This window comes from Diceros bicornis, chromosome 34 (genome assembly GCF_020826845.1).
Source record: "Diceros bicornis minor isolate mBicDic1 chromosome 34, mDicBic1.mat.cur, whole genome shotgun sequence".
Classification (NCBI taxonomy): domain Eukaryota; kingdom Metazoa; phylum Chordata; class Mammalia; order Perissodactyla; family Rhinocerotidae; genus Diceros; species Diceros bicornis.
Window position 1 is genome coordinate 9,662,793 of NC_080773.1, and position 25,833 is coordinate 9,688,625.

At 40.2% G+C, this 25,833-nt stretch overlaps 1 protein-coding gene across 1 annotated transcript; it reads right to left on the reverse strand.

Annotated features, from left to right (window-relative positions):
* Window positions 1–1,676: 1,676 nt before the first annotated feature.
* ZNF30 (zinc finger protein 30) lies at window positions 1,677–22,979 on the reverse strand. The gene is made up of 5 exons (XM_058529108.1): window positions 22,881–22,979; window positions 18,026–18,113; window positions 16,596–16,728; window positions 15,462–15,560; window positions 1,677–4,069 (listed from the first exon to the last, which is right to left on the reverse strand). Exons 2-5 carry the CDS (start codon window positions 18,032–18,034, stop codon window positions 2,367–2,369), a joined length of 1,944 nt encoding a protein of 647 aa, XP_058385091.1. The 5' UTR covers window positions 18,035–18,113; window positions 22,881–22,979; the 3' UTR covers window positions 1,677–2,366.
* Window positions 22,980–25,833: the final 2,854 nt, after the last annotated feature.

Here is a 25,833-nt window from a genome sequence, read left to right on the forward strand (position 1 = left end):
ACTGAAAAGGAAATTCAACAGTCAAAGCAATTTTGAAATGTACAGTGACCAACACTCTGGTATTGGAAGAATAAGACACAGGGTACAATGGTATAGAAGAGTATTCAGAAATATATTTATGTAGTCTACTGATTTTCAACAAAGCAACTCAATGGAGAAAGGCAACTCTTTTCAAGAAATGGCCCTAGAACAAATAAATATAATTATTCCTTCTTTTAACAGCTTTATTAATTGCATACACTGTGACAATTATTGCATATATAGGTGGTAGGGATAAAGAGATGAACAAAATGAAATTCTGGCTTTTAATCTTGGTTTCCTGTAGCCATTAATTTTCTAATTAATCTTGATATTATAAAATTAATGTTCCAATTACAGTTCTGGCCTCATACCAAAAGTTCTGATACATAAGAATCTCATCATTATTCTTTTCTGAATAGACCACAATTTCAAATTTGGTTTTCTCTTAATCCCAAACTTATACATACATGGGATCACTTCCCAAATGAAGATGTTAAAAATATCAGAATTCAGATCACTAATTGCAAAAAGAAGCTGTACAGTGGAAATTCCAGCAGTGACCACCTTACCCAAGCTTTAACACTTAGTATTACTAACTATGGGAAAATCTGGTATTATGTGTTTGCAAATACACGCGGCATTACCTTGCAAGTGCTCTTCAGAACACAAAGAAATCTTTATCACTTCCAATAGAGAAAAAACCTGGGATAGAGGAACAAGTTAGATGACAGTGTGAGGAAACAACTAAATACAGGACGTGAGGCATTCTATAACACAACTTCCTTGGACTCCCCCAAAAATCAAAATCATGTAAAAAGGCAGGACTCAAGAGTACAAGATTAATATTTAGGGGTGAAGTCTGTAACTTCCTCTTACAGGCAGAAATAACTATGTACAGATGGAGAGATAAATAAAGCAAAATGTTACCAAGACTGTGGCAATTTTACCATTCTTTCTACTTTTCTCTATGTTGAAATTTCCATTAAAAAAAGTTGTAAAGGGGCTGGCCCAGTGGCATAGTGGTTAAGCTCGCGCACTCCACTTCAGCGGCCTGGGGTTCGCAGGTTCAGATCCCAGGCATGAACCTACACACTGCTCATCGAGCCATGCCATGGCTGCATCCCACATACAAAATAGAGGAAGATGGGTAGAGACGTTAGCTCAGGGCCAATCTTCCTCACAAAAAAAAAAAAAAAGTTGGAAATGTCTAAATGGATAGTTTATTTTGGACAACGAATGTGGCTTTTAGGCTATTCTCAACATCTTCACACACATTAAAAGGCTGAGTATCTTTCAAGAATTGTTTGATTCAACTTGAGATGAATTCTAAATAAATATCCTCCCATGTTCCTTTCTTTCTACAAAGTTTTACCCTTTTACCCAGAAAGATCTATCTGATGCATGGATATAGGGACTTTTTTTTTTTGAGGAAGATCTGCCCTGGGCTAACATCCGTGCTAATCCTCCTCTTTTTGCTGAGGAAGACAGGCTCTGAGCTAACATCCATTCCTCCTCCTTTTTTTTCCCCCCAAAGCCCCAGTAGATAGTTGTATGTCATAGTTGCACATCCTTCTAGTTGCTGTATGTGGGACGTGGCCTCAGCGTGGCCAGAGAAGCAGTGCATTGGTGCGCGCCCGGGATCCGAACCTGGGCCGCCAGTAGCAGAGCGCGTGCACTTAACCGCTAAGCCAGGGGGCCGGCCCTAGGGACATTTCTAAATCAACTACATCTGTAAGGTCTTACTCTCAAAATTTTACTAGCAGTTACCAAAACATGATAATAACACTAGTAAATATGGAATAGGTTTTTTATAAGTATGTAGGCTCTATTATTGTCATTTAAAACAATGCCGCGAGGTGACATGGTGCCCAATGTCAAACAAAGTCGTGGAATGACAATGATGACAGTTAACGTGTGCCAATGCCACAAACTTTCCAATATGTATTTACTGGTTTTTAAAAATCAGGATGAATTATCTGAAGTTTAGCCATGATTTAAGAGTAACTGGAAGGTTTTTAAATTCATTTATTCATTCAGTCATTCTTTCAATCATATTAGAATACGTCATATAAAATTTCATGCCATGGATGCTGTCAGCATTAACATTTCCCATCTTTTCTGAACTAGTAACCACTATGAATATTCTCATATTATAAACACAAGAAGGACAAGTGAAGACTTTCTTATGTGTTCTGAATTATGACTTCTCTAATATAAGAAAGATGAGAATATTTTCCAAAGGCCTACCAACGTTTTACATTCAAAAGTTTCTCACCAGCACAAATTCTCTGACAATGAACAATGTTCGAGCCATAATTAAAGGACTTCCTACATTCCTTTAATTCTTACGGTTTTACAACCATATGGTTTCTCTGATGTGCTTTAAGGGCTGAACTGTATCTAAAGGCCTTCCCACACTTTTTACATTTAAAAGGTTTCTCACCAGTGTGTATCCTCTGATGTTCAGTAAGGAATGAATTAAGTCTAAAGGTCTTCCCACATTCCCTACATTCAAAAGGTTTCTCACCAGTGTGCACACTCTGATGTCCAATAAGTTGTCCATACACAGTAAAGGCTTTCCCACATTTGTTACATTCATAAGGTTTCTCACCTGTATGAATTCTTTGATGTTGAATGAGGTACGAGCCAGAACTAAAGGCCTTCCCACATTCCTTACACTCGTAGGGTTTCTCACCAGTGTGAATTCTCCCATGTTGTACAAGGTATGAGGCACGGCTGAACGTTTTTCCACATTCCTTACACTCATAGGGTTTCACATCAATATGAATTTTCTGATGTTGTGTAAGGTGTACATGTACTCTAAAGGCCCTTCCACATTCCGTACATTCATAGGGTTTCTCACCAGTATGAACCCTCTGATGGACAGTAAGTTGATGGCGACTAATAAAGGCCTTCTCACATTCCTGACATTCATAGGGCTTCTCACCAGTGTGAATTCTCTGATGCTGAACAAGGTATGAGCCAGTACTGAAGGCCTTGCCACACTCCTTACACTCATAGGGTTTCTCACCTGTATGAAGTCTTTCATGTTGAACAAGGTATGAGGCACGACTAAAGGCTTTCCCGCATTCCTTGCATTCATAGGGCTTTACCCCTGCGTGAATTCTCTGATGTGCACTAAGAAATGAACTAAGTCTAAAGGCCTTCCCACATTCCTTACATTCAAAGGGTTTCTCACCAGTGTGAATACTCTGATGTCGAGTAAGTTGTCCATACACAGTAAAGGCCTTCCCACATTCCTTACATTTGTAGGGTTTCTCACCAGTATGAATTCTCTGATGTTTGACAAGGGGTGAGCTAGTACTAAAGGCCTTCCCACATTCTTTACATTCATAGGGTTTTTCACCAGTGTGAATTCGCTGATGCTGAACAAGGTATGAGAAGGTACTAAAGGCCTTCCCACATTCTTTACATACAAAAGGTTTTTCACCAGTGTGAATGTTCTGATGCCGAATAAGTTTTCCATACACTATAAAAGCTTTCCCACATTCCTTACATTCATAGGGTTTCTCACTGTTATGGATTCTTTGATGCTGAACAAGGTATGAGCTACTATAAAAAGCCTTTCCATGTTCCCCACATTCATATGGTTTCTTACTAATATGAATTCTCTGATGCACAGTAAATTGATGGCTACTGCTAAAAGTCTTTCCACCTTCCTCACATTCATATTGTTTCTCACCAGTATGAATTCTCCCATGTTTAACAAAGGCTGAGCCTCTAATAAAAGCCTTTCCACATTCCTTACATTTATACGGTTTCTCACCAATGTGCAATCTCTGATGTGTAGTAAGTTGATGCCCATTACTAAAGTTCTTCCCACAATCTTCACATTTGTAGGGTTTTTCACTAGAGTGTATTCTCTCATGTTGAACAGGCTTTGAGCCTTGACAAAAAGTCTTCCCACATTCCTGACATTCATATGGTTTCTCTCTATTAAGAATTCTCTGATGTAGAGAAAAACATGTACATTTCTCATAAGTGGGCATTTCTTTACAGCTGATTATCTCATCCTTCAACTGAAAATCTGAAAGAAAACAAAACAAAAATATTTTATTTTCCTATATGAGAAAAATTAGATTTCTGTGGGAAAAAAGAGATAAATTGAAAATAATATCCATTAGGAATAAATATCTTAGATAAAACTAAAATATTATGAAATTCAAAAAAAGGTCAAGGAAGAATGCAGAAATTAATGAGAGTTTATGTAAAATAGTGAGGTTGGTGATTAGTAAAATGTTTCAATTTCTGATATTTAGATGTGGATCAGAATCTCTGAAGAGCTTGTTAAAAAACTGATGTTCAAGCACCATCCCAGAACCCCTGAATCAGAACACACAGGGGAAGTTCCTGGGCACTGATATTTTTAACATTTCTAACAAACGCTTCTGATACAGATGAACTCTCATTTCCGCCGTGGTCCCCTTTTACACTTAGAACAGAATCCACGCATCTCTCCACGCATACTATGGTCCCTGCTTACCTATCAGGCCTCACAGCAAGTCATAATTCCCTTGGTTCCCTATTTACCTCACTTCCCCCTTTCAGCACATGGAATGTGTCACAAATTTTCTCATCTTTTGGTTCCATCTGCAGGTGGCGTCATCTCCCAAAAATCCTTTGGCATGTGTTGTTTGCAGACTGGATCTTTCTCATCCTATACATGTTTAAGGTAAAATGTCACTTTATCAGGAATACCGTAAACCGCTGACTTTGTCTAAGGACGTCCAGGCCTTTATTTTCTATCCTAACACTCGATTCCTGTAATTCCTATCTGTTTTCAATTACATAATTATTTCTCTGTTATGATTTCTAATTTATTTCTCCCAAACCTACCTGTGGCAGACAGTATTTCGGCCCTCATGACCTTTGCCCTCCTCATGTCTGTGAATATGCTGCCCCACATGGCAAAAGTATATAATCAAGGTTACTAATTAGTTGATTTAAGATAAGGAGATTATCCTGGATTATCTGGATAGGCCCTTAAAAGCAGAGCTTTCTCCTTGCTCAGGGCAGAAGGAAAATCAGACATTCAAAGAGTGAGAAGGATAAGACTTGCTGGTTGCTGGCTTGAAGATGGAGGGGGCCGCATGGAAAGTGTGAGGAAGAAATGAATTCTGTCAATAACCAGTGAGCTTGGAAGAGGATCCCATGCCCTGATAAATCACAGTCACAGTTGATACCTTGATTTAGCCACCCTGTGCTGAACTTGTGACCTACAGAACCATGATAACAACAGTGATAACAAATGAGTGTCATTCTTAGCTACTAAGTTGGTGGTAATTTGCTTTGCAGCAATAGACAACTAATACACTTCCCAAGAGCAGGCACCATTTAGCATTAAACTGGAACCCTCTAGCACACAGTAGGGGTTGATTACAAAAAACAAACCCCCAGACAAAAGAAACAAATCAGAATATTATTAAAAGATGATTTTACAAAAATAGTTCACTGATAATCCAACAATATAAAATAGGGAATACTTGAAGAAATGAATAATTCCTGGGTGAGGCAGGGAAAGTACAAGGTGAACCTCAGACATCTTGTGCCAAAAAATAAGGAAAATTTCAAAGATTCACGGGTTTGTCCAAGAAACAGGAGACTTGATATGGCGCTCCCTATGGCAAACACAATGACAAAAGAGGCACATATGTATTTATTTTGAATTATACATTCTGAATCAATGACAATAAAGGATGAATCCATAATAATTCTTGCAAGGGAAAAGAAAAATCATTTTTAACCTTCTTCATTGTTGAATAATCTCCTACTTATAAAGTATTTAACCATTAGTAAAGAATCAAATAATTTCTCTTCTCCTTTTCACTGGAACTATGTTTCAAGATAACCAAAAAGTACTAGTTTAGAAGGCCAAGAAATACTTACCGAAGAAATAATAGCAACGAATTACAATCTTACAAACAATATTTTTTATTCTGATGAGGATTAACAATTGTTGTTAAAACCATTACATGACAGGTTGTTAAAGAAATGAATACTTCTTGATAATAAAGTAATACCACACAGATTATTGTTCAGTCACAAGGAGAAAAATTAAGTGAATAATGTGGCCTTGGACTGTTATCATTCTAAAAGATGTGCATAGATATTACCGTGTCTTCTGATAAAAGACATATCACCTCCTGTGATGTATTCCAGACAAGAGTGTTTACCATTTAAAATATTACCATGCCATGTGATAAGCCCAGAAGTGCATTTTGACCAAAACCAGACCACTGGCATGGCCCTTGAAGATAAGCTGGATTTGCACACAAAAGTCAATTGTAAAATGAGATCAGATATGTCACCTCATTAAACTGAATACCTGCCTTTAGGATGGTCTCTGTTATCTTGTAGGATCATTTTGCCCCATCAATTTCCCTTCTCAGAAAGAGATCTTTAGATAATTTAATTCAAGGAGGAGAAAAATTGGACCTTGATTTGTGTCAAAAAACTTCAACCACCATTAAAGGAGAATTTTGGACTGCTTTTTTCTGCCCCCAAGCCTTTTCATGTCATGCATACTAAAGGACCTCAAAATGGAGAAAACTATATGGTCCAGATAGCAGACCTAGACAATGTCACAAAGGCATAGAACTCTCGTCCACGAAATTGGACAAAACAGATTCTGTTCAGAAAAACTACTGGCTTTCCAAGGGAGAAACGCTGTTCTCTTGTGAGAAGAATGTTGTACTCACATCTTTAAAGACTTTGAAATCTTTAAGATCACTAAAATGATCCAGGAAACAAATAGGAAATCAGGAAATTAGGTAATCAGGATAATTCCTCCATATCTATTTCTGCAGGTTCTTTGGATTAGGGATTGGATCTGTTCTTTTGGTTTAATTTGGATGCTAGTGTGTGATCCTGGCCTAGAAGCAGACTAGAAATTCTGATCATAAGCCTTCTCTTAGTATTTGTCTATACTGCAGTATTCAAATTATAATCTGTACTCTTAAATGCTGTTGTGGAACCATTTTGTCAGCAAATGACCCAAATAATCTTCCAAATAAAATAATAAGAAAATACAACACTTTTAGAAGTTGAAATGACTTCCATATATACACAATGGTGACAGAACCAACAGCTCTGTACATTTGGATAATTATGTCCCAAGAGGATAATGGTCTATCCTCCAGATAAGGCTGAAAATGACCAAATTTTCAGGGGGTAGGAGAAACCAAGAAGTGAAACCAACATAATTTGTTGTCTCTGTGTTAAACAAAACTGAGACAGACATACTTCCCTGTGCCTGTCTTAAAAGCAGGGTCCATGGAATTAAGTTTTAGTTTTTGAGTATTTTTAAAGCAGTTCTATTTGTAAGAATTAACATTTTATGACTTTTATTCTTTCTTACAGACCTTCCAAAGAACAAAGAGGAAAATTTACTTATTTTCAAAACAGAATAAATCTCATTCTTACAATTAGACAGGGTTCTACTGGATCCTTTTATAAAACTGAGATATACTACAGGATAGCAATCATATTATTTTTCCTTTAAGATAAGAATAATGTTCCCTTGGAACTTTTTTCTGTTTCATCATCCTAAAAATTATTTCATCATTACTTATCAATTATATCCAAATATGCAAAAAAGAAAGACTAGCCATGTGACTAGACTGAATTGAGATGTGCTGTAGGTGTAACATACACACCAGATTTCAAAGACTTAGTACAAAGAGAAATGTAAATTATCTCAATAGTTTTATAGTGATTGTATATAAAAATGATAATATTTGGGATATACTAAAATAAAATACATTAAAATTAATTTTACCATTTTCTTTTTATTTATTTATTTATTTTATTTTTTATTTATTTTTTTGTGAGGAAGATCAGCCCTGAGCTAACATCCACGCTAATCCTCCTCTTTTTGCTAAGGAAGAACAGCTCTGAGCTAATATCTATTGCCAATCCTCCTCCCTTTTTTTTCTCCAAAGCCCCAGTAGATTGTTCTGTGACATAGTTGCACATCGTTCTAGTTGCTGTATGTGGGATGCGGCTTCAGCGTGGCCGGACAAGCGGTGCGTTGGTGCGCGCCTGGGATCTGAAACCGGGCCGTCAGTAGCAGAGCGCGCGCACTTAACCGCTAAGCCACGGGGCCGGCTCTTCTTTTTCTTTTTAAATTGGCCACTAGAAAATTTAAAATTACATACGTGGCTTGCATTACATTTCTATTGGACAGTGCTGTTCTAGATGACAAAGTGGTATATGGTGTACTGTCTTACTAATCAATATTGTTTACGGTAAAAAAAGATGACAGATAGATAAGCTGCATATGAACTGAGGGAAACAGAAATACCTGATGGTAACCCCATACTCTGAGCTTCCCTAAATGTCATATCTCTTTTAAATGGCATGTCTTTTGGGGACCCTGGAAGCTTTCCTATGGAATTGTTACAGGTTTTGAATTCTGTGAAACATGAGTCTTTTTTAAGCCAGTGCAACTCCCAAATCTGCCTGATGTGTATCTCGCCTCTGCACCTTACCTTTCGGATGGCTGTGTGAGTGTCTCCTGCATGAACCACTGTTAAGGACTCAGGCTGGTAGGCAGTTGATGCTGCCCTGCTGGCAGCCTGGGGCTCCTCCTGAGGGATATTCTGAACAGATGGGGCCAAGATCATCAAAGGCAGTCTTAGTCTGAGTGTTCATCTGAGCCTAAGATGACCCTCTGGTGGGTACTACAGGTAAAATAATGGTTTTCTCTTTGTGGTTATGGAGAATAATGTCCTTATTCTTAGTACATTCTTCAATATTTAGGTAGGAAGTGTTACAATTTGTGCAATTTACTTTAATGGTACAGGAAAAATTTTTTATATAGATAAAGAACAAAGTAGTAAAATATTAAAAATTGGTGAGTCTAGGTGAAAGTTTAAGGATTGTTGTCATATTACTCTTTCAACTTTTATGTAGTTTTTAATTCAGTTGGCAAAATGCAAAAACAAAACAAAACAGACTTTTAAGAATGGAATAATACTTCCATATGTTAAGAGACATTAAAAATAATACAATTTGTAAAATAAACAAAACAAAAAACTCTTAAAGTAATATAAGTAGACTGATAAGACACAAAGTGTATTGAGTTGAATAGTGTTCCCCCAAATCTTGTCCACCCAGAACCTCAGACTGTGATCTTATTTGGAAATAGGGAATCTGTAGATGTAATCATGTAAGATGAGGTCACAGTGGATTAGGGTGGGCCCTAAATCTAACATGACTGGTGTCCTTCTACGAGAAGGAGAGGACACACAGACAGGAAGGAGAACACCACGTGACATGGAGGCAGAGATGGTACTAATGTAGCCACAAGCCAAGGAAAGCCTAGGCTGCCAGCAACCACCAGAAGCTACAAAGAGGCAAAGAAGGATCCTCCCCTAGGACCTTCAGAGAGGGCACGCCCTTGACCTCTTGATTTCAAACTTCTGGCCTCCAGAACTGCGAGGCGGTAAATTTCTGTTGTCTTAAGCCACCAAGTTTGTGGTAATTTGTTACGGTAGAACTAATTGACAAGTTTGTGGTTATTTATTACGGCAAAAACTAACACCCAAGATAAGATGGATGAATAAATAACATAGAAAAGAGCTATGAAATAGGTGTTAGAAGACTTTTCCTCAGGTAGCTGCCATATACATGAAACTGAATTGCAATTTCGAACACCCACACCTTCTATCAGAACTTACATCAACTTTTTTTTTTTTGGTGAGGGAGATCAGCCCTGAGCTAACATCCATGCCAATCCTCCTCTTTTTTCCTGAGGAAGACTGGCCCTGAGCTAACATCTGTGCTCATCTTCCTCTACTTTGTATATGGGACGCCGCCACAGGACCGCTTGACAAGCAGTGTATCGGTGCACCCCCAGGATCCAAAGGTGCGAACCCTGGGCCGCCAAAGTGGAGTGCGCCCACTTAACCACTACGCCACCGGTCTGGCCCCTCAACTTTTTAAAAAGAAGCTAAATTTCTTCTGTTTATTTTTTTAAATGAAAAAGAATTAGTGTGCGCTCCTAACAATAACTTCCAACCATAGAACTATATTGAAATGTGTCCCAAAAGACCTTCCACTTACCAAAAAGGACACTCTCTCTTTCTTACTGCCTTATCTTCACTGCTACGCCCTGCACTTTCCTTCTTCCACCTTCTTCCTTCCTAATCTTACTCCTTAGCTGTCTCTCCTCTCAAGAGACCCAGTGTCTACATCTCTTGCCCTCATTTTCATCTCAGTATCTTATTAGAACTGCTCTTCACTAAGTTGTGAACGCCATTTAATTACACATTCTAGCTCACATATTAAGACTATAGGGGCTGGCCCCGTGGTGCAGCGGTTAAATGGACGTGCTCTGCTGCTGGCAGCCCAGGTTCGGGTCCCGGGCACACACCGACGCACTGCTTGTCAAGCCATGCTGTGGCAGCGTTCCATATCAAGTGGAGGAAGATGGGCACAGATGTTAGCTCAGGGCCAGTCTTCCTCAGCAAAAAGAGGAGGCTTGGCAGACGTTAGCTCAGGGCTGATCTTCCTCACAAAAAAAAAATACTGTAAATTTCATTATAAGTTTGGGTTTTTTTAAGTAAACTCATACAAGAGGTCACAGAGGCTGCCATAAAGAGACTCCCATTTGCCAAATATGAGACAGTTTGAACATCAAAATGATAGCAAAAGACTATAACTCATTGAATACAAAAAGAATGCATGGATCCATACTGATATAAATAAAATAAACGAAAAAATAAATGGGAGGGAAGGAAATGTTCTTCTTATATTAAAATGCTAACTAATAAATGTTGAAGAAGTGACAGAGTTACAAAATTACCACTTGGTGACCATCTAGCTCAGGTGTCCGCAAACTATGGCCAACTCTCGCCTGCCATCCATTTCTGAAATCAAGTTTTACTGAAACACCCACACCAAGTCGTTCCCATATTATCAGTGGCTGCTTTCACGCTATAACAGCAGAACTGAGTAGTTGCAATAGAAACCGCATGGCCTGTAAAACCTAAAATATTTGCTATCTGGCCCTTTACATAAAAAGTTGGCTAACCCTGGATCTAGTTGCTTTACTTAAGAATCAGCAACGGATGCTAAAATGAGTGGTAAAAGTTTGATAAGGAACATGATATTTACAGCTCCAAAGTATCTACCAACAAAACACTGATTAATTACATAGGGAAAAAAGTTTCCAGTGGAGAGACCTGCCAGACATCACTGTAACCGCGTGGTCAAAGTTAACATCACCACTAACGGGATAAACCGCCATCGTGAGCCTCTTGATAGAGCACGCACTAAGCACATTTCAGTGACATTCCTGCCAAAAATATGTAACTGAGTCTAATTATGAGGAAGCATTAGACAAATTCAAATTGAGGGACAATCTACAAAAGAGACATACTCATCAAAAATGCCAAAGTCATAAAAGGCAAAGGAAGACCTAGGAGAGGTTTCAAATTAAAGGAGACCGAAGTAAGATGACAATTAAATCAAATCCATGATTTTTGTCTTGGATTCTGGGTTGCAAATTTTTTTTTCTGTATAGGATACCATTGAGACAATTGCTGAAATTTGATTAACGTCTGTAGGTTAGATAAAAGTATTTTACCACAGTTTGATTTTGATAATTATGCTATGGTTTTAAAGACAATGAACTTGTTCTTAAGAAATACACTGAAACATTTAGGGTAAGAGCATCTCATGATGGGGGGCAGGATGAGAATGATAAAAAGCAAATATATAAAATAGTAACAACCTCTGGGTAACGGTTATAAGTATGTTCTCTACTATTCTTACAAATTTTCTGGTTAGAAATTATTACAAAATAAAGAGTTATATAAAATCCATCAATTAAGTAAAGAACCTTGTACATAATTGGTTAAATCAACAAATTTCAGCTAAAAGAATGAATATACAAATGCAGAAGAGCAAGGTGATTATTAACAGATCATCAGCCAGATTGTGTCTAAATTCTAGCTCCAACAACTAGCTCTGTAATTAGGAAAAGTTCTTAATCATCCCAAGCCTTAGTTTCCTCAGATATAAAATACAGACAGCAGTTTCACACACGTCATAACGTTGGTGTGAGAATCCATGGGTCAATACACGTAAAAAGCATAGAACGGCGCCGGGCATAGACTGTAGAATCAAAGTAACTGCTATGACTACAGTGCCACTGCCACCGCCACCACCACAGTGGCCGAACAAGAGACAACGGTCAAAAAGGGAATAGCTCAGTATGGTGTGCGTGAACTGAACAACAATGTTCAGATTTCATTTCTCCCCTCACTAATTTTCAGTTAATGATTTTTCATCTTATGTTTCTGAGAAAACAGAACAAGATACAAGATACATAGTCTTTCCCCTACCATATCAATTAAGTTATCTACATCCAAAGCCACTGTCACAGCTTTTTCTTCGGCACAAAATTCTACTACCTCAAACTCAAAGTCGTTGCTTCTGTATCAATTTCCTCTAATTCCTCCATTTTTACCACTCTTTGGAACTGTTCCCATTGTCAATCACCCAGGTGTAACCCATCTCTTCATAACCAAGTGCTTCGACAGAACTGCAGACTCCCTCTCCTCACTGCCTCACCTCCCACTCTGCTCGAACCAGACGGGTCAGGCTTTCACTCCTTGACGTCACTGAGTACGTTCCCTTCCAGAAGGCGAAATATTGTGGTCATTTCTCATTTTTTATTTTAATTTACTTTTCAGTGATTATTCCTCCATCTTGAAACATTTTCTTCATTTGTCTTTGGTAGTACCACTTTCTGGTTATAATTCTACCTTAAAATGTGCTCCTTCTCAGCAGTCTCTTTTTTTTCAGTTTTATTGAGAAATAATTGATATACATCACCGTAGAAGTTTAAGGTGTAGAGCATGATGGTTTGATTTACATATATTGTGAAATAATCATCGCAACAGGTTCAGCTAACATCCATCATCTCATATAGATACAATATAAAGAAATGAAAGAAGAAAAGAATGTTCTCCTTGTGATGAGAACACTTGGGACTTACTCTCTTAACAACTTTCCTATAGATCACACAGCAGTGCTAACTACAGTGACCAGGTGGTACATTACACCCTACGACTTATTTATCTTATAGCTGGAAATCTGTACCTTTTGATCACCTTCCGCCCATTCCCCCTGCCCCCTCAGCAGTCTCTTTTGCAGCGTCCACTAACAGACCCCTGAATGTTAGAGAATCCTCTATCTGCACTGGCTCTGGGTGACCTCATCCAATACCAGCCATATGTCAATAAGACCCAAATTGTTATGTGTGAGCCTAAACTCTCCCTGCTCTCCAGACCTGCATATTCAATGGCCCACTCAGCATCTCTAACTGGATGACTGACAGTCATCTCCAACTTAACATACTCAAAGCAGACATTTTCAGATTTGCCCTCCAACCTGTCTTTTCCCTCCTTCCCATCTCAGACAATTCTATCACCATTCACCTGCTCAAGTCAAAACCTGATGATCCTTCTTAATGTCCCTCTTTGCTTCCACATTTATTTACAGCTCACAAGCATGCTGTTAGTTCTACATTCAAACTATATTATGAAGACCATACCTTCTCACCACTTTCCACCACTAACATTCTTTTTTTTTTTTCCTAAGATATAATTTTTATTGTTTTTACAGAGGAAGGGGCTATGTTCTGATTCCAACTGGGTTTGCTACAATTCAATTCAGTTCTCACACTAACTGGAGTTAGTACAGATCTCATAAGTTAAGAGCTCAGTCCCACAAGACTGCCTCCACTTTGGACACCAGCCACAAATCTCAGGTATCCCCAGGCTACCCACACTTCTGCCTGTCTGACTACAAATTCAGGGATTCCCACAACCCTCCTGCTTGATATGTTGATATGTTCACCAGCCAGGGGGAGGGAGGAGGGCGAGAGGGATAATTCAGCACATGTGTGTGGCGATGGGTTGTAATTAGTATTTGGGTGATGAACACGATGTAATCTATGCAGAAATAGAAGTATAATGATGTACACCTGAAATTTATACAATTTTATAAACCAATGTTACTGCAATAAACAAAAAATTTAAAAAAATAAAATAAAAGATCTCCTAACTTCCAAAAAATAAATAAATAAATAAAACTCTTAGCCCCACCTCACCCCTGACCTACAGGGAAGGAAGGGGCGGGGGAGATCGACTTCAACCATGCAACCAATGGTTTAATCAATCAGACCTACATAATGCAGCCTTGCCAAAAACTCTGAACAACGAGACTCCACCACTAACATTCTAACCCAAACCACTATCGCCCCTAGTGTGCTCTACACGATTAGCCTCCCAGCAGGTTCTCCTATTCTCAGTCTTGCTCCATCCAGTCTACTCTCCGTGCATCTGTGCAGGGAGAAGCAGAGGGGGGCTGTGGGGAGCATCCGACAGACCTGAGAACCTCAAAATAACCAATGGATATTCACCAGAAAGGGTAGCAGGCGACTCTGAGAAAGCTGGTGAACCCGGTCGTGAGTACACGGGGTACCTGGTAAGGTGTGAAGGGAAGTAAACAATCCGGGAGGAAGAAGGAGGGCTGTGATTAGGCAGAGGCAGGCGGAGGGCTTAAGGGGTGGCTGGAAAAGTTGTATCTCCTCATTTGGAGAATCTGGTGAAGAGTATATAAAAATTCTTTGTATAATTTTGTAACTTTTCTGTAAGCCTAAAATTATCTAAAAAAAATGTTTTCTGCGCAGGGTGATGGTTATAGACATCTGTCTCATAACAACTCATTAAGCTGAATATTTTAACGTGATTTTTCTGGTTTCTATCTCATATTTATTAGAAATTTTTAAAAATTAAAAATTGGAAAAACATAAATTAGATCATGGCTTTCAGTCACTTTCAGAAAATAATCCAAATTCCTGATAATTGACAACAAAATATATATGAGCTGGCCCCTTCTAACATTCTAGCTTTTTTCTTGTTACTTTCCCTGCATTAACTCTGCTTACTGCTCCTGAATCACACAAAACTCATTCCCATCTCAGGGAATTTCCATTCACTCTGCCTGGAATGTTCTACATGATCATATGGCCTACGCCCTTACTTCTTGTTCTTGTCTCAGTTCAATCATCACCACTTCAGAACATATAAATAAATCTAAATGGAAAAGAGGTGCTGAAAGCAAAGCAAATTCAAAATACAGCTGAAATGCTGCACTGGGAAAGACAATAGCCTCACAGAATGACAAGGAAATATGAGAAGGTGAGGGAATGTGGAAACTGGTAAGGAAGAAGTTCCTCTGGAAAATCTGGTGAGATATTCATCTTTCCCCCACATCTCAGGCCCTTCCACACAGGGCTTGGGCCTTTGAAGGGACACTTCAAACAACATCTGGGAGATGTGCCTGCTCCCTGACCACAGGCTGTTCCCAGAGTGACGGCTTCTCCACCTGATGTGCTGACTCACCTGTGTACTGTTGTCTTTGATCTTTCCTCAGTACCATCCAGGGCTCTTTCCACTCCTCCAATAAGGTAATCACATGTGGTTTAGAAAGGGAACGTCCTGCTTACAAGATAAGAATGTCATACAATGTAGAAAAGAAACAAAATATGAATTCAAAAATACTTTGATCTTAGGTTAAATTGGCAATAAACTAAAGGTCAAAATGATATTGATAAGTACTTCAGAGAAGAGAAGGCCAAGGGGATTCAAGAACCCAGATAGGTGGAGAAAAGGTCTTATTTTAAATAAAATTGAAATTTAAATAAAATTTAAATATCTATCTATCTTCTGTGTCTTGACAGAAAGTAGGACACTGTAATTGACAACACAGACTGTGGAACCAGAGTGCCTAGGTTCAAATTCCTGTTTCTGCCACCTACCAGCTGTGTGACCTTGGGTAACTTGCTTAAACTCACCATGCCTCAGTATTCTCATCTAAAATGGTTATAAAATTAGTACCTATCTCATAGGGTGGCTGTTGAAGATAAAAGTCAGTTAATACAAATCAAATACAAATACATGTAAAGAGCTTAGAATAGTGACTGGTACACAGTCAGCACAATGTGAGCTATAAACATTATTATTTTTCTAAGAGAAAAAAACAAAAAGTTTCTGGAGACCTCTATATCTATAGGATATTAATTTAATGTTAAATGCACAGTTCGTGGATTATAAATTTTAACTACAAAAGCAGGTTTTCTTACAAAATTTTCTAAGAAATAAAATGAGGTAAATTCAGTTTTAAACGATTTCTCTTTATCCAACCCACCACTGTATAAACTGCCCAGGCTCTTCAGACAGACAAACCAGGACCCTCTGTCCAGCTGCTCTGCCTGCAGGTGGGTCAGGCAGTAACAGAGCATGTATAGCAATTTTGAGCATAAACACAATAGGAAATCTGGGCTTGGCCAAAGTTTATGAAATAAACACCCCAGAATTCTAATCCTGCCATTTCATCATTTCCACCCTAACAGAACTCAAACCATTTCTTTGGGAACAGGGAGAATTACGTTCACTTCTTAAGACAGCCCTAAAAGGTATCATGAAGAAAGCCTTTCAGGGGGCAAATTCTAAATTATCTGAGAGACATAAACTTACCCAGTGAAACCAAGTTACTATAGTTCTCCAACATCACATCTCTGTACAAGGCCCTCTGAGCAGGACCTAGACTCTCCCACTCCCACCGAGAGAAAGCTATGGCCACGTCCCCGAACGTCACTGAGCCCTGAAACTGCAAACCCACACATTTCTGGTGAGATTAAAGAAAATGTTTTCAAGATAAAAGGAGAAGAAATAAAAAGTTTCAGCGCAGCAAGGGAGCAATAACATAGCAATCAAATAGGCTGCAGGCTTATGATACGGAAAGTAAACAAAGCAGAATATTTGCATCTTTCTGAAGAATCCTGTTGCTATGGACAAAACTTTCAGTATGTTGTCAGATACCACAATACTCCAGACCTGTCGGGAAATGGATAAAATGACCCAAGTTTCTCTGTTAAATAAATAGCACACACCAAAGACACTGCCTGTTAGCTACCCAACTAATAAATTCTCAAGAACTATTAGTCTCTACACTATTTTCCCTTTAAGAGAAAAAGCTCTGGTTTTCCTTTCAAGCATACAATCTCTAGTTTAGAAAATAGATATTAAAAAAATTTGTTAATTTCTGAAGCTCCAGGATCATTACATCAGATCATCTCATAAGCATTTTTCCGTGTATTCATAAATATACTTTTCACGAAGGCATAAAAGTACACCTCACGGATATATAGCAGAGTTAGTAATTATTTTATATTTATATGAGATTGGACCAAATGTCTCAGGTTTCCCCAATTCTGGTAATCTACGTGAATCTACTACTTGTGATAATATACTTCTATTGCCACGCAGCATTCCTTGCTCAACACTTTTGTGGTTCTTCAGTTAGTGGATTACGATGATTCAGAATGAAATGTCCATCACTCAAGTCCGGCAGGTCGCATTCCACAACAAAACTGAGCTGGTACCACTCTCTCAGGCATCGCCTGGCAAGAACCATGATACCAATGTTTCCGTGTCATAATCATGTCCCTAATGTGTCCCTAAAAGCCTCACAGAGCACGTGATCTCACCATATTAAGACTGAGACCAATCAATACAAAAATCCCATCTTATCAGGTCTGTGGAAAATTTTAAATCTTCTGATGTGTGGTCAAACGAGGCCAGTATCTCGAGCTCACCAAACCACAGACTGACACAGGAGGCTCCAACAGTCCTCTCGTGGGACTTCCCGTCTGCACTGCTCCATCACAGCCCTTCACACACACTTATCATACAGCACCGGCTCAGCAATGTGCTCAGTGAATTTGTGCACACCAATTAGAACAGGGGATCTCATAAGGAGGAACCAGTTATTTGACACTGTTTCAAGGAGGAATCAAGAAGCAGGTAATTATATGGCACTCGCTTAGAAAGAACACTTCAAGTTAATTAAGGAAAATATCTACAATCTAAAAATCCCAATATTTCAAGGAGAAACAACAACTTACATGGGCCATGCTTTTAGAAATGTAAGAACTGGTCAGTCTTCCTTGCGGTTCCTCTAACGGAGAAGTTCAAATTCTAGAAAATCCAGAGCTGAGAGAAGAAAAGGAGGCTTTAGTATTCCTAATAACTTCACTCAGTAAACCTTCCTGTCCCCCATTTCAGCTTCCAAACTCTACTACAACCACCCCAACGTGAAACGTCGGGGAAGAACAGAGGGATTCTGGATAAATCCAAACCCAAGTGAACCAAGCTGCAAACAGCTGGATGCAGAACAACAGCACTTCTTCCATGAAGCCAGAAGCAGACACTTCAGCAGGGGGTTTTCTGGCCAGGCCTTCATCTGCGGATGCTGATGTGGATCTAAGACTGGGCTGCACGGTTCTGCTGATTTTCCTCCTTCCATTCCCACATTCTAACTGAAAAAGAGCCCATATCACCCACACCAGAACTTCTTTTGTGGCCTCAGGATAAGGTCAAGACACGGGAGAAGGAAAATATAGAAGATACTGATCAGGCACTTACTAACATCTCAGTAGCTCAGTTTTCCCATCACTAAAATAGGGGTTTAAGAATATCAGCTACTAAATATGGTTATCTTGAAGAGTAAATAAGAAAATCCATTTAAAATACTTAACAGAATGGGCCGGCCTCATGGCCTAGTGGTTAAGTTCTGTGCACTCTGCTTTGGCAGCCTGCGTTTGGTTCCCAGGCGTGGACCTACACCACTAGTGGGTGGCCATGCTGTGGTGACTCACATACAAAATAGAGGAAGATTGGCACACATGTTAGCTCAGGGCCAATCTTCCTAGGGAAAAAAACCCCAAAGAACAAAAAACACTTAACAGAATAAAGTAATTGCTTAACATGAGTTAGCTATTAATAGTGAAGAACATTACATGCCCCTTATTTCATTTTTATACAAGAAACAATTTGTTTCCATTTTTTACTTATCTCTGGCATGCTTTCTTATAATTCTAACTAAAACACTGAGAGCCTGGCCTTAAGAATTCAACTCTTCTTTTAAAAAATAGCAGAAAAAATTCTCCGACATTTAAATTTCCCCTTTAATTTTCCTGTAGAAATTACAGAGAGAAGCACCATTCTGCAATAAAATGCAAAATTGATATAATTAACAAAGGCTGAATCCTGTTCCTTCTGCGCAATACGGAGATTGATGTAAATGTTTATAACTACTATCATATTATTCTCTTTTCTTATATAAATTTGTCACTGGAAAAGTAATTTGTACAACAGATCCTTGGAAGTCATTTATCCTGCACTGATAATTTTTATATAATATTGCTATAATCCCAACAAGGTGTAAATACTTATAAGGTTTTTCAAACAAGAGGATCACTGGCGCTTCCCTTTTCTTCCTGCTGCGCACAAAGGAAATGAATCCTACAGTTTCCTTTTTTAATCTAACAGTTGAAGAGTCTTTGCTACCTTTCATAATCAATTAGTGTGATTCTATCTGCAGATACAAAACAAAACCCTATATATATGCTAACAGAAAGCGGGGGAAGTGCACACCAAAATATTAATAACTATTATGTCCGAGTCTAGGAAAAACACACAGTTTTCCTCTACTCTCACAAAATACTTCTGACAGCAAATGTGTGGGTTTTTTTCCCCCACATCAACCATTCTCTGACACCAGCTGGGCGTCCTACAATTCAATTCAGCTCTGGCACTATTTACCTGGAGTTGGCATCAGATCCCACAGGTTAAGGGCTCAGTCCCACAAGACTGCCCCCACTTCAGATGCAATTGCAAGTCCCAGGTTGTCACCTGTACTTCTGACCAAGTGGCTATAAATTGAGGTTCCCACGACCCCCTCCACAGGTTGGATGATTTGCTAGAATAGCTCACAGAATTCCGGGAAACGCTTACTTAAGTTCACTGGTTTATAACATAATACAGAATATGATAAACGATACAGATGAACAGCCAGATGAAGAGAGAAACGGTGAGGTCTGGAGGGTTCCAAGTGCAGGAGCTTCTGTCCCTGAGGAGGCGGGGTGAGCCACCCTCCTGGTACATGAACGTGTTCACTGACCTGGAAGCGCTCTGAACCCTGTACGTTAGTGATTTTTATGGAGGCTTCATCATATAGGCATGAACAATTATTAACTCATTTCCCAGCCCCTCCCCACTGTCTGGAGGATGGGGGCCAGGGCTAAAAGTTCAAGATCCTAATCATGGCCCCATCCAGGAGCCCACCAAGAGTCACCTCTTTAGAACAAAAGACACTCCTATCACCCAGGAAATTCCAAGGGATTGAGAAGCTCCATGTCAGATGCTCCTATTATTCAGGAAATCATAAGGATTTTAGGGGCTCTGTGTCACAAACTGAGGTCAAAGACCAACTATTAGCAGGAATTGGGGACAGAGACCAATATAAATATTTCTTATTATTTCAGTCTAGAAGGTAGAGCTATGGGTAATTTTCTCTTTTTTCATAAATTCTTTGGATTACTGATTTTTTTTTTGGCACCAAGTCTGCATTAATTCTACCTTCAGAAATTTAATATGAAGACTTTCATAACATTAAAACCTATTTATGGTGGGTATATTCCTATTATTAATAAAACCAAGATCAAATAGGATGATCAGGGAAAACCAGTTCTTGTACATCCTTTAGTTATGTCTATCTCATCAACATAATTAGACTTATTCACTACCAAGATTCTTCACTGAAAGAAGGTTAAGTGGCCACTGCAGACGGAATGAGAGTATGAATGCAGAGAGAATAACCTTGGGTACACAAGGAATGCTCAATAAATGTGGCCAAATCCCTCTTCTCTTTCACTAAATAACTAAAATATTTCCTCTACAGTCTTTGCAAAACATAAACCCTATGATAGCAAATGGGATTCATATATAATTTAAAATTTTCTTGAATACCACTGTCCATAACTATGCACATAGTTTAAAACTACTTCATGCATTTTCCTTCTTATAATTGATTCTTTATAAACACACTTTTATTAGTTCCATAACATTCCATCACAGGAATGTAGGCTCATTTACTTAACCATTTACGTAATCTTGAACTCTTAATTTTATACGCGCTCATTTCCAGCTATTAAAGTCTTTGCTTGCATACCAACGGCTTTAAATACTTTTATTATGTATACCACATTTGTTAATTGAATAAAATCACAATGTTTCTCCCCAGAAAAATACACGTATATAAACTACAATTCTGTATGCACCTGTAAGTAGTTTAGCGTCACCTGGAAGCCCCTAAATAGAGTCAAAGTCTTCAGTATAGGAATTTCTATATTTAACAAGTTGAGCTTATTTCTGCTGCTACTGCATTCTGAGGAGGAATGACCCAGAATCACCAAATAATAAACAGCTAATATTTCCCAAGCACTTATTATGTTCCAGGCACTATTTTAAGGGACTTTATAGATATTAATACATTTTACCCTTATTATACCCCTATGAAGTAGGGACTATTATTACCCCCATTTTAGAGATTTCGAAAAGAGAGTGTGCAGGCTGTCAAACATCTAGTAAGTGGCAAAGCCAAGCTTCAAAGCCAGATATTTAAGATTCAGAACTCATACTCTTCAACAGCACACCACATCGCCTCTCACGGTCCAATGACACGTGTGAGACAGACTCTGCTGTCAAATCTCAAACAAGGCCTGATGAACAAATAAAACAAAAAAATCAAACAAACAAAACTAAAAACTAAAAAAATAATACAACAAATGAAGACACAGACCAACCAATATGCTCAAACCTACAATCACATTCCCACTTCTAAAGGCTTCACATGAAAGACGACTTTGTTGTTTACTGAAATTATTAAATGGACGCCTGTCTTGCTAAGCTTTGACAACGAAGCCTCCAGAGAAGGTTAAGTTATCTAGCGTGGGATGCCAACCAAATACTAATGCTAATCTCCCACCAACTCAGTCTAAAATATAGCCCTACGAGCAAACATCAGGAGTTACATTTCGACAACATACCGTCACAATGCTCAGAAAGGGAGCATAAAGGAGGATTTGAACGATGTGTCATCAGCAGTGAGAAATAGTAACTAAAAAGGTAATGGGACTATTAACTAAAAAGAGAAAGAATGAGGGGCCACGGGAGGGGGGGATCCATCTGTAAGGACCCTATTATTCACTAGAAAGAAGACCTAGAGTAGGTCACTATTCTGTAGAATATTTCGGGCAGAGGAAAACAAATGTACTCATGTTCTTAAAGCAATAACAATCTTATGAACAAGAACCCCCCTAAATCTTAATTTTTAGATGTGCAGCAACAATGATTTCTTCCTCTTTTGGGTCTTTCTTTTGCAGAAGAGCAGAACTGGAGAAGAGACCCGTGAGACAACTGCGCTTTTCTGGAGTTTGGAAGGACTCAGAAAACACTCTCTGAGCCACCTCCCACCCGCCCTCACCCCCTTTATAACCGGACGGGGTCATAGAGCGACAGCGAGGCGGGGGTGGGTCAGCGCTCCGGGACCGCTGTGGCTCTCACCCACGGACGGAGCCCTCCCGGACTCCGGGCAGACCCAGGCGGCGGGAGGGGGACGGGCGAGGCGGCAGAAGCCCAGAACTCGGGTGCAGCGGCACGCCTCCCAGCTGGAGAGCCAGGGTCACGGGAGGTCACGCCCCGGTCTTCGCGGGCGCACCCCCGCACTCCTCGTCTGCCCCACGCCATTCCCCCCGCTCCCGCCGCTGCTCCCGCACCCAGCCCCGCCATCCGGGCGGGACCGGCCGGTCCGCGCCCTGAGCGCCTCGCCCACCCCACGCTCCCCGCCCGTCAGGGTCGGGTCCGCGCCGGCCCCGCGTCTGGAGAGCGCCCTCCCCACCCCCTGCACTGTTTCCTCACACAAGTCCAGGTTACCCCGCGGGGCGGGCCCGCCTCTGCAGAGCTCGCTCCCCGGGGCCAGGCGTCGACTTTCCCCTCACAGAAGCCCAAACCCGCTGCCGCGCCAACAATCACAAAACACTGCCGCGGGGAGGGGTGGGGGAAAACTGAGGGCCACTTTGCCCCGGTGGTCTTTGGGAAATGTAGTCCCAGGCTGACCTGGCCTCATTGCAGTCGCCTGTGGGAAATGTAGTCCGGAGCCGTAAATCTGTGGAACATACGCGGCCTGCCTCCCACAAAGACCGCCCACCCCGCGCCCCGGAGACTTCTGGGAGTTCCCTGGGTACTGGGAGTGCGCAGGCGCAAGCTCTCAGGGAGCTGACAGCCCGTCGGGACTCTGCCTCTCTCAGAGCTGGGCGAGTCGGATGGATTTGTCACCGCGGGCCAAAGGAGGCACTAGTGCTCCTGGACCAGGGAAGACCAAGATGAGGACTCAGGCGTTCACGATCGTCCGCTACCTGAGGCCCGAGGTAGAGAGCCAACCCAGGACGCTGCCATACCAGACCCCCCAAAAACATCATAATATGTACTAAAAATGGGTTATTACTTTAACATAAAAATATGAAAAACAGGTGTTTGCAATTTTTTGTCTTTCTGCATTGTTTCCTTTTCTGTTACAGAAATGCTATTATTAAATAGAACTTCAATAGAACTAGTAGTGGAGAGTAGTAATAATAGCAGGGCAAATTAACATGTGTGAGAAAAATATTTTTGTCCTCTGATATGGCAATTCAACTTTTCATTAGATATTTAAATTTCGTATGCTATATTATTGTCTATTCTTAAGATACATAAATGTAAGAACTTTAAAAGGAGAATATAAATACAATAGGACTAATTAAATATATATTATCTATATTTAAAAGAAATGTTTCCTTCTGTCCCATTATACATTGGGATATTTTTCCTCTTTCTGTTTCCTTTTCCAATAATACTTCTCTGAACTGCCTGTAGTTTTTCTTTTATGTAGTGGTAAAACTGAATACAATCAAACATAAAATTCACTTTGACTTGCAGATTAAGCCCACATTACACTGATTCCTGGTCTTAGCCTAGTGTTCAATTTTAAGATATTAAGCTAAATATCCTCTCAACAAAGTGTTTGTGAAGCCAGCTACCTGAGGTTTACTGTAGATATTCCATAAGCAATTTGCTGTTTTCCTGTTTAACTTGAGGGGTGACTCAGGGGTCCTGAAGATTTGTGAGCTTGTTTTGCAGAATAAAGAGAATGCCTTCCGAGAGGTTGTGATCACCGGATGGCTGGCCCCCAGCTGCCTTGAAACCTAGAAGTCAGATTGCCCAGGGGCTTATCAGGAGTGACCCCTTTGTCTCCCTGAAGCTCCTCCTGCCAAGCCCCTTAGCTCTATAAACCCCCCCTGCTTTCTCTTCTGGGGAAGGCGGATTTGAGAGAACCTACGCCCCCACCTTCATGTTTTGGCCGATTTGAATAAACCTTTCTCTGTCTCCAAGCACCAGTGTCTCAGTGCTTTGCTTGCTGTGCATCGGGCACACGAACTTGAGATTGAGAGTTTCAGTATCATTTGTGTATGGAATACTTAGGATTTTACTTACTAGCAACAGCAGCTTTTTAGCCTTGTAGGAATTAGTTTCCAGCTCTCCAAAAGTGTCCCCCCACTTTGTATCTACAGGCTTTTTTGGTCAAGCAGATGCTTGTTGACCAGATCCTTTGCATCTGTCAGTTCACCATATAGGCTACTCATGTCTGAGATGCCCATCATTTTTAGACATTCTGAAGCACACTGGATGAGTTAAACCTCTTTTTCTCAGGGAAAATGGCATTAAATCACAGAGGAAATATGAACTTGTGAAATCAAAGTTGGATACCCCCAAAAATATCATCATATTCCTCAATCACATATTGAACACCTGCTATAGGCCCAGCCTGTTCTAGTCTTGGGTATAGAGTGGTAAAGAGCTGCTCATGTTCCAGGGCTAAAGACAGAGCCACAAAAAGGAGCTAAATAAATGAACAAGATAATGTCAGATGACCATAAAGGTTCTGAGGACAACCAAATAGAGTGAAGATATTAAAGAGATCAGGGGTGACTTTACATGGGGCAACTGGGTAAGGCCTCTTTGAGGATGAGATGCTAGAGTGAGGCAGGGATGAAGCGAGGGAGCCAAATGGAAGACAACTGAATGAAACAGAAAGGGCCTGACGATGATCATGGCCATGATGAGTGTCAACAGGGCTGTGTGCTAGAGAGTAGCCCAGGTCCTGTTGTATGTTTACACCCTAAGGGACACAATACTGCACACTCCCATTTTTGAGGATTTTAAAAGGCTTACTTGTCAAATGTAAATAAATGTCTTATAATAAAATAAATGTGGATTCTCTCTTAGTAGAAAGCCATCTCCACTTACCATAAACAGATGGCAACTAAAAGCATAAATCCAGTGAACTTCTTGACTTCCAGTCTGCCCAGGGGCCCTCCTGCCAGAGGAGGAACTATTAGCCTCCAGGCAGAGAAGCAACAATTCTAACGATGCTGCTCCTCCCACTGTGTCTTTGCCCCTGAGAGTTTTCCAATCCTCCAAGCCCAAGAAGGCCCCAGAGCAGGAGTCTCTCACGGATGAGCCCTGAAGATTATCAAAGGCCTCAGAGAAGCTGTTTCCTTGAAAAAGCATGTGTAGCGATGCTCCCTGGGATGTGCTGGGCACTGGGGACACACATCGCACATGTGCTTTCATCAGGTCCCCTCAACTCAGGAGAAGGAATTGTCACTATGTCCTTCTTAGACCAAAGAAAATGGAATCTAAGGGCAGCAAGGGGACGTGCTTAAGGTTGGAACCAGAAATGGGGACCCTCTAGATACCCCCTGGACTCAGGACTCCAAGTGGGAGTGGTGCCCTTCCAGGGAGGGTCTCCAGACTCAGCAAGTGTTTGTGGTCA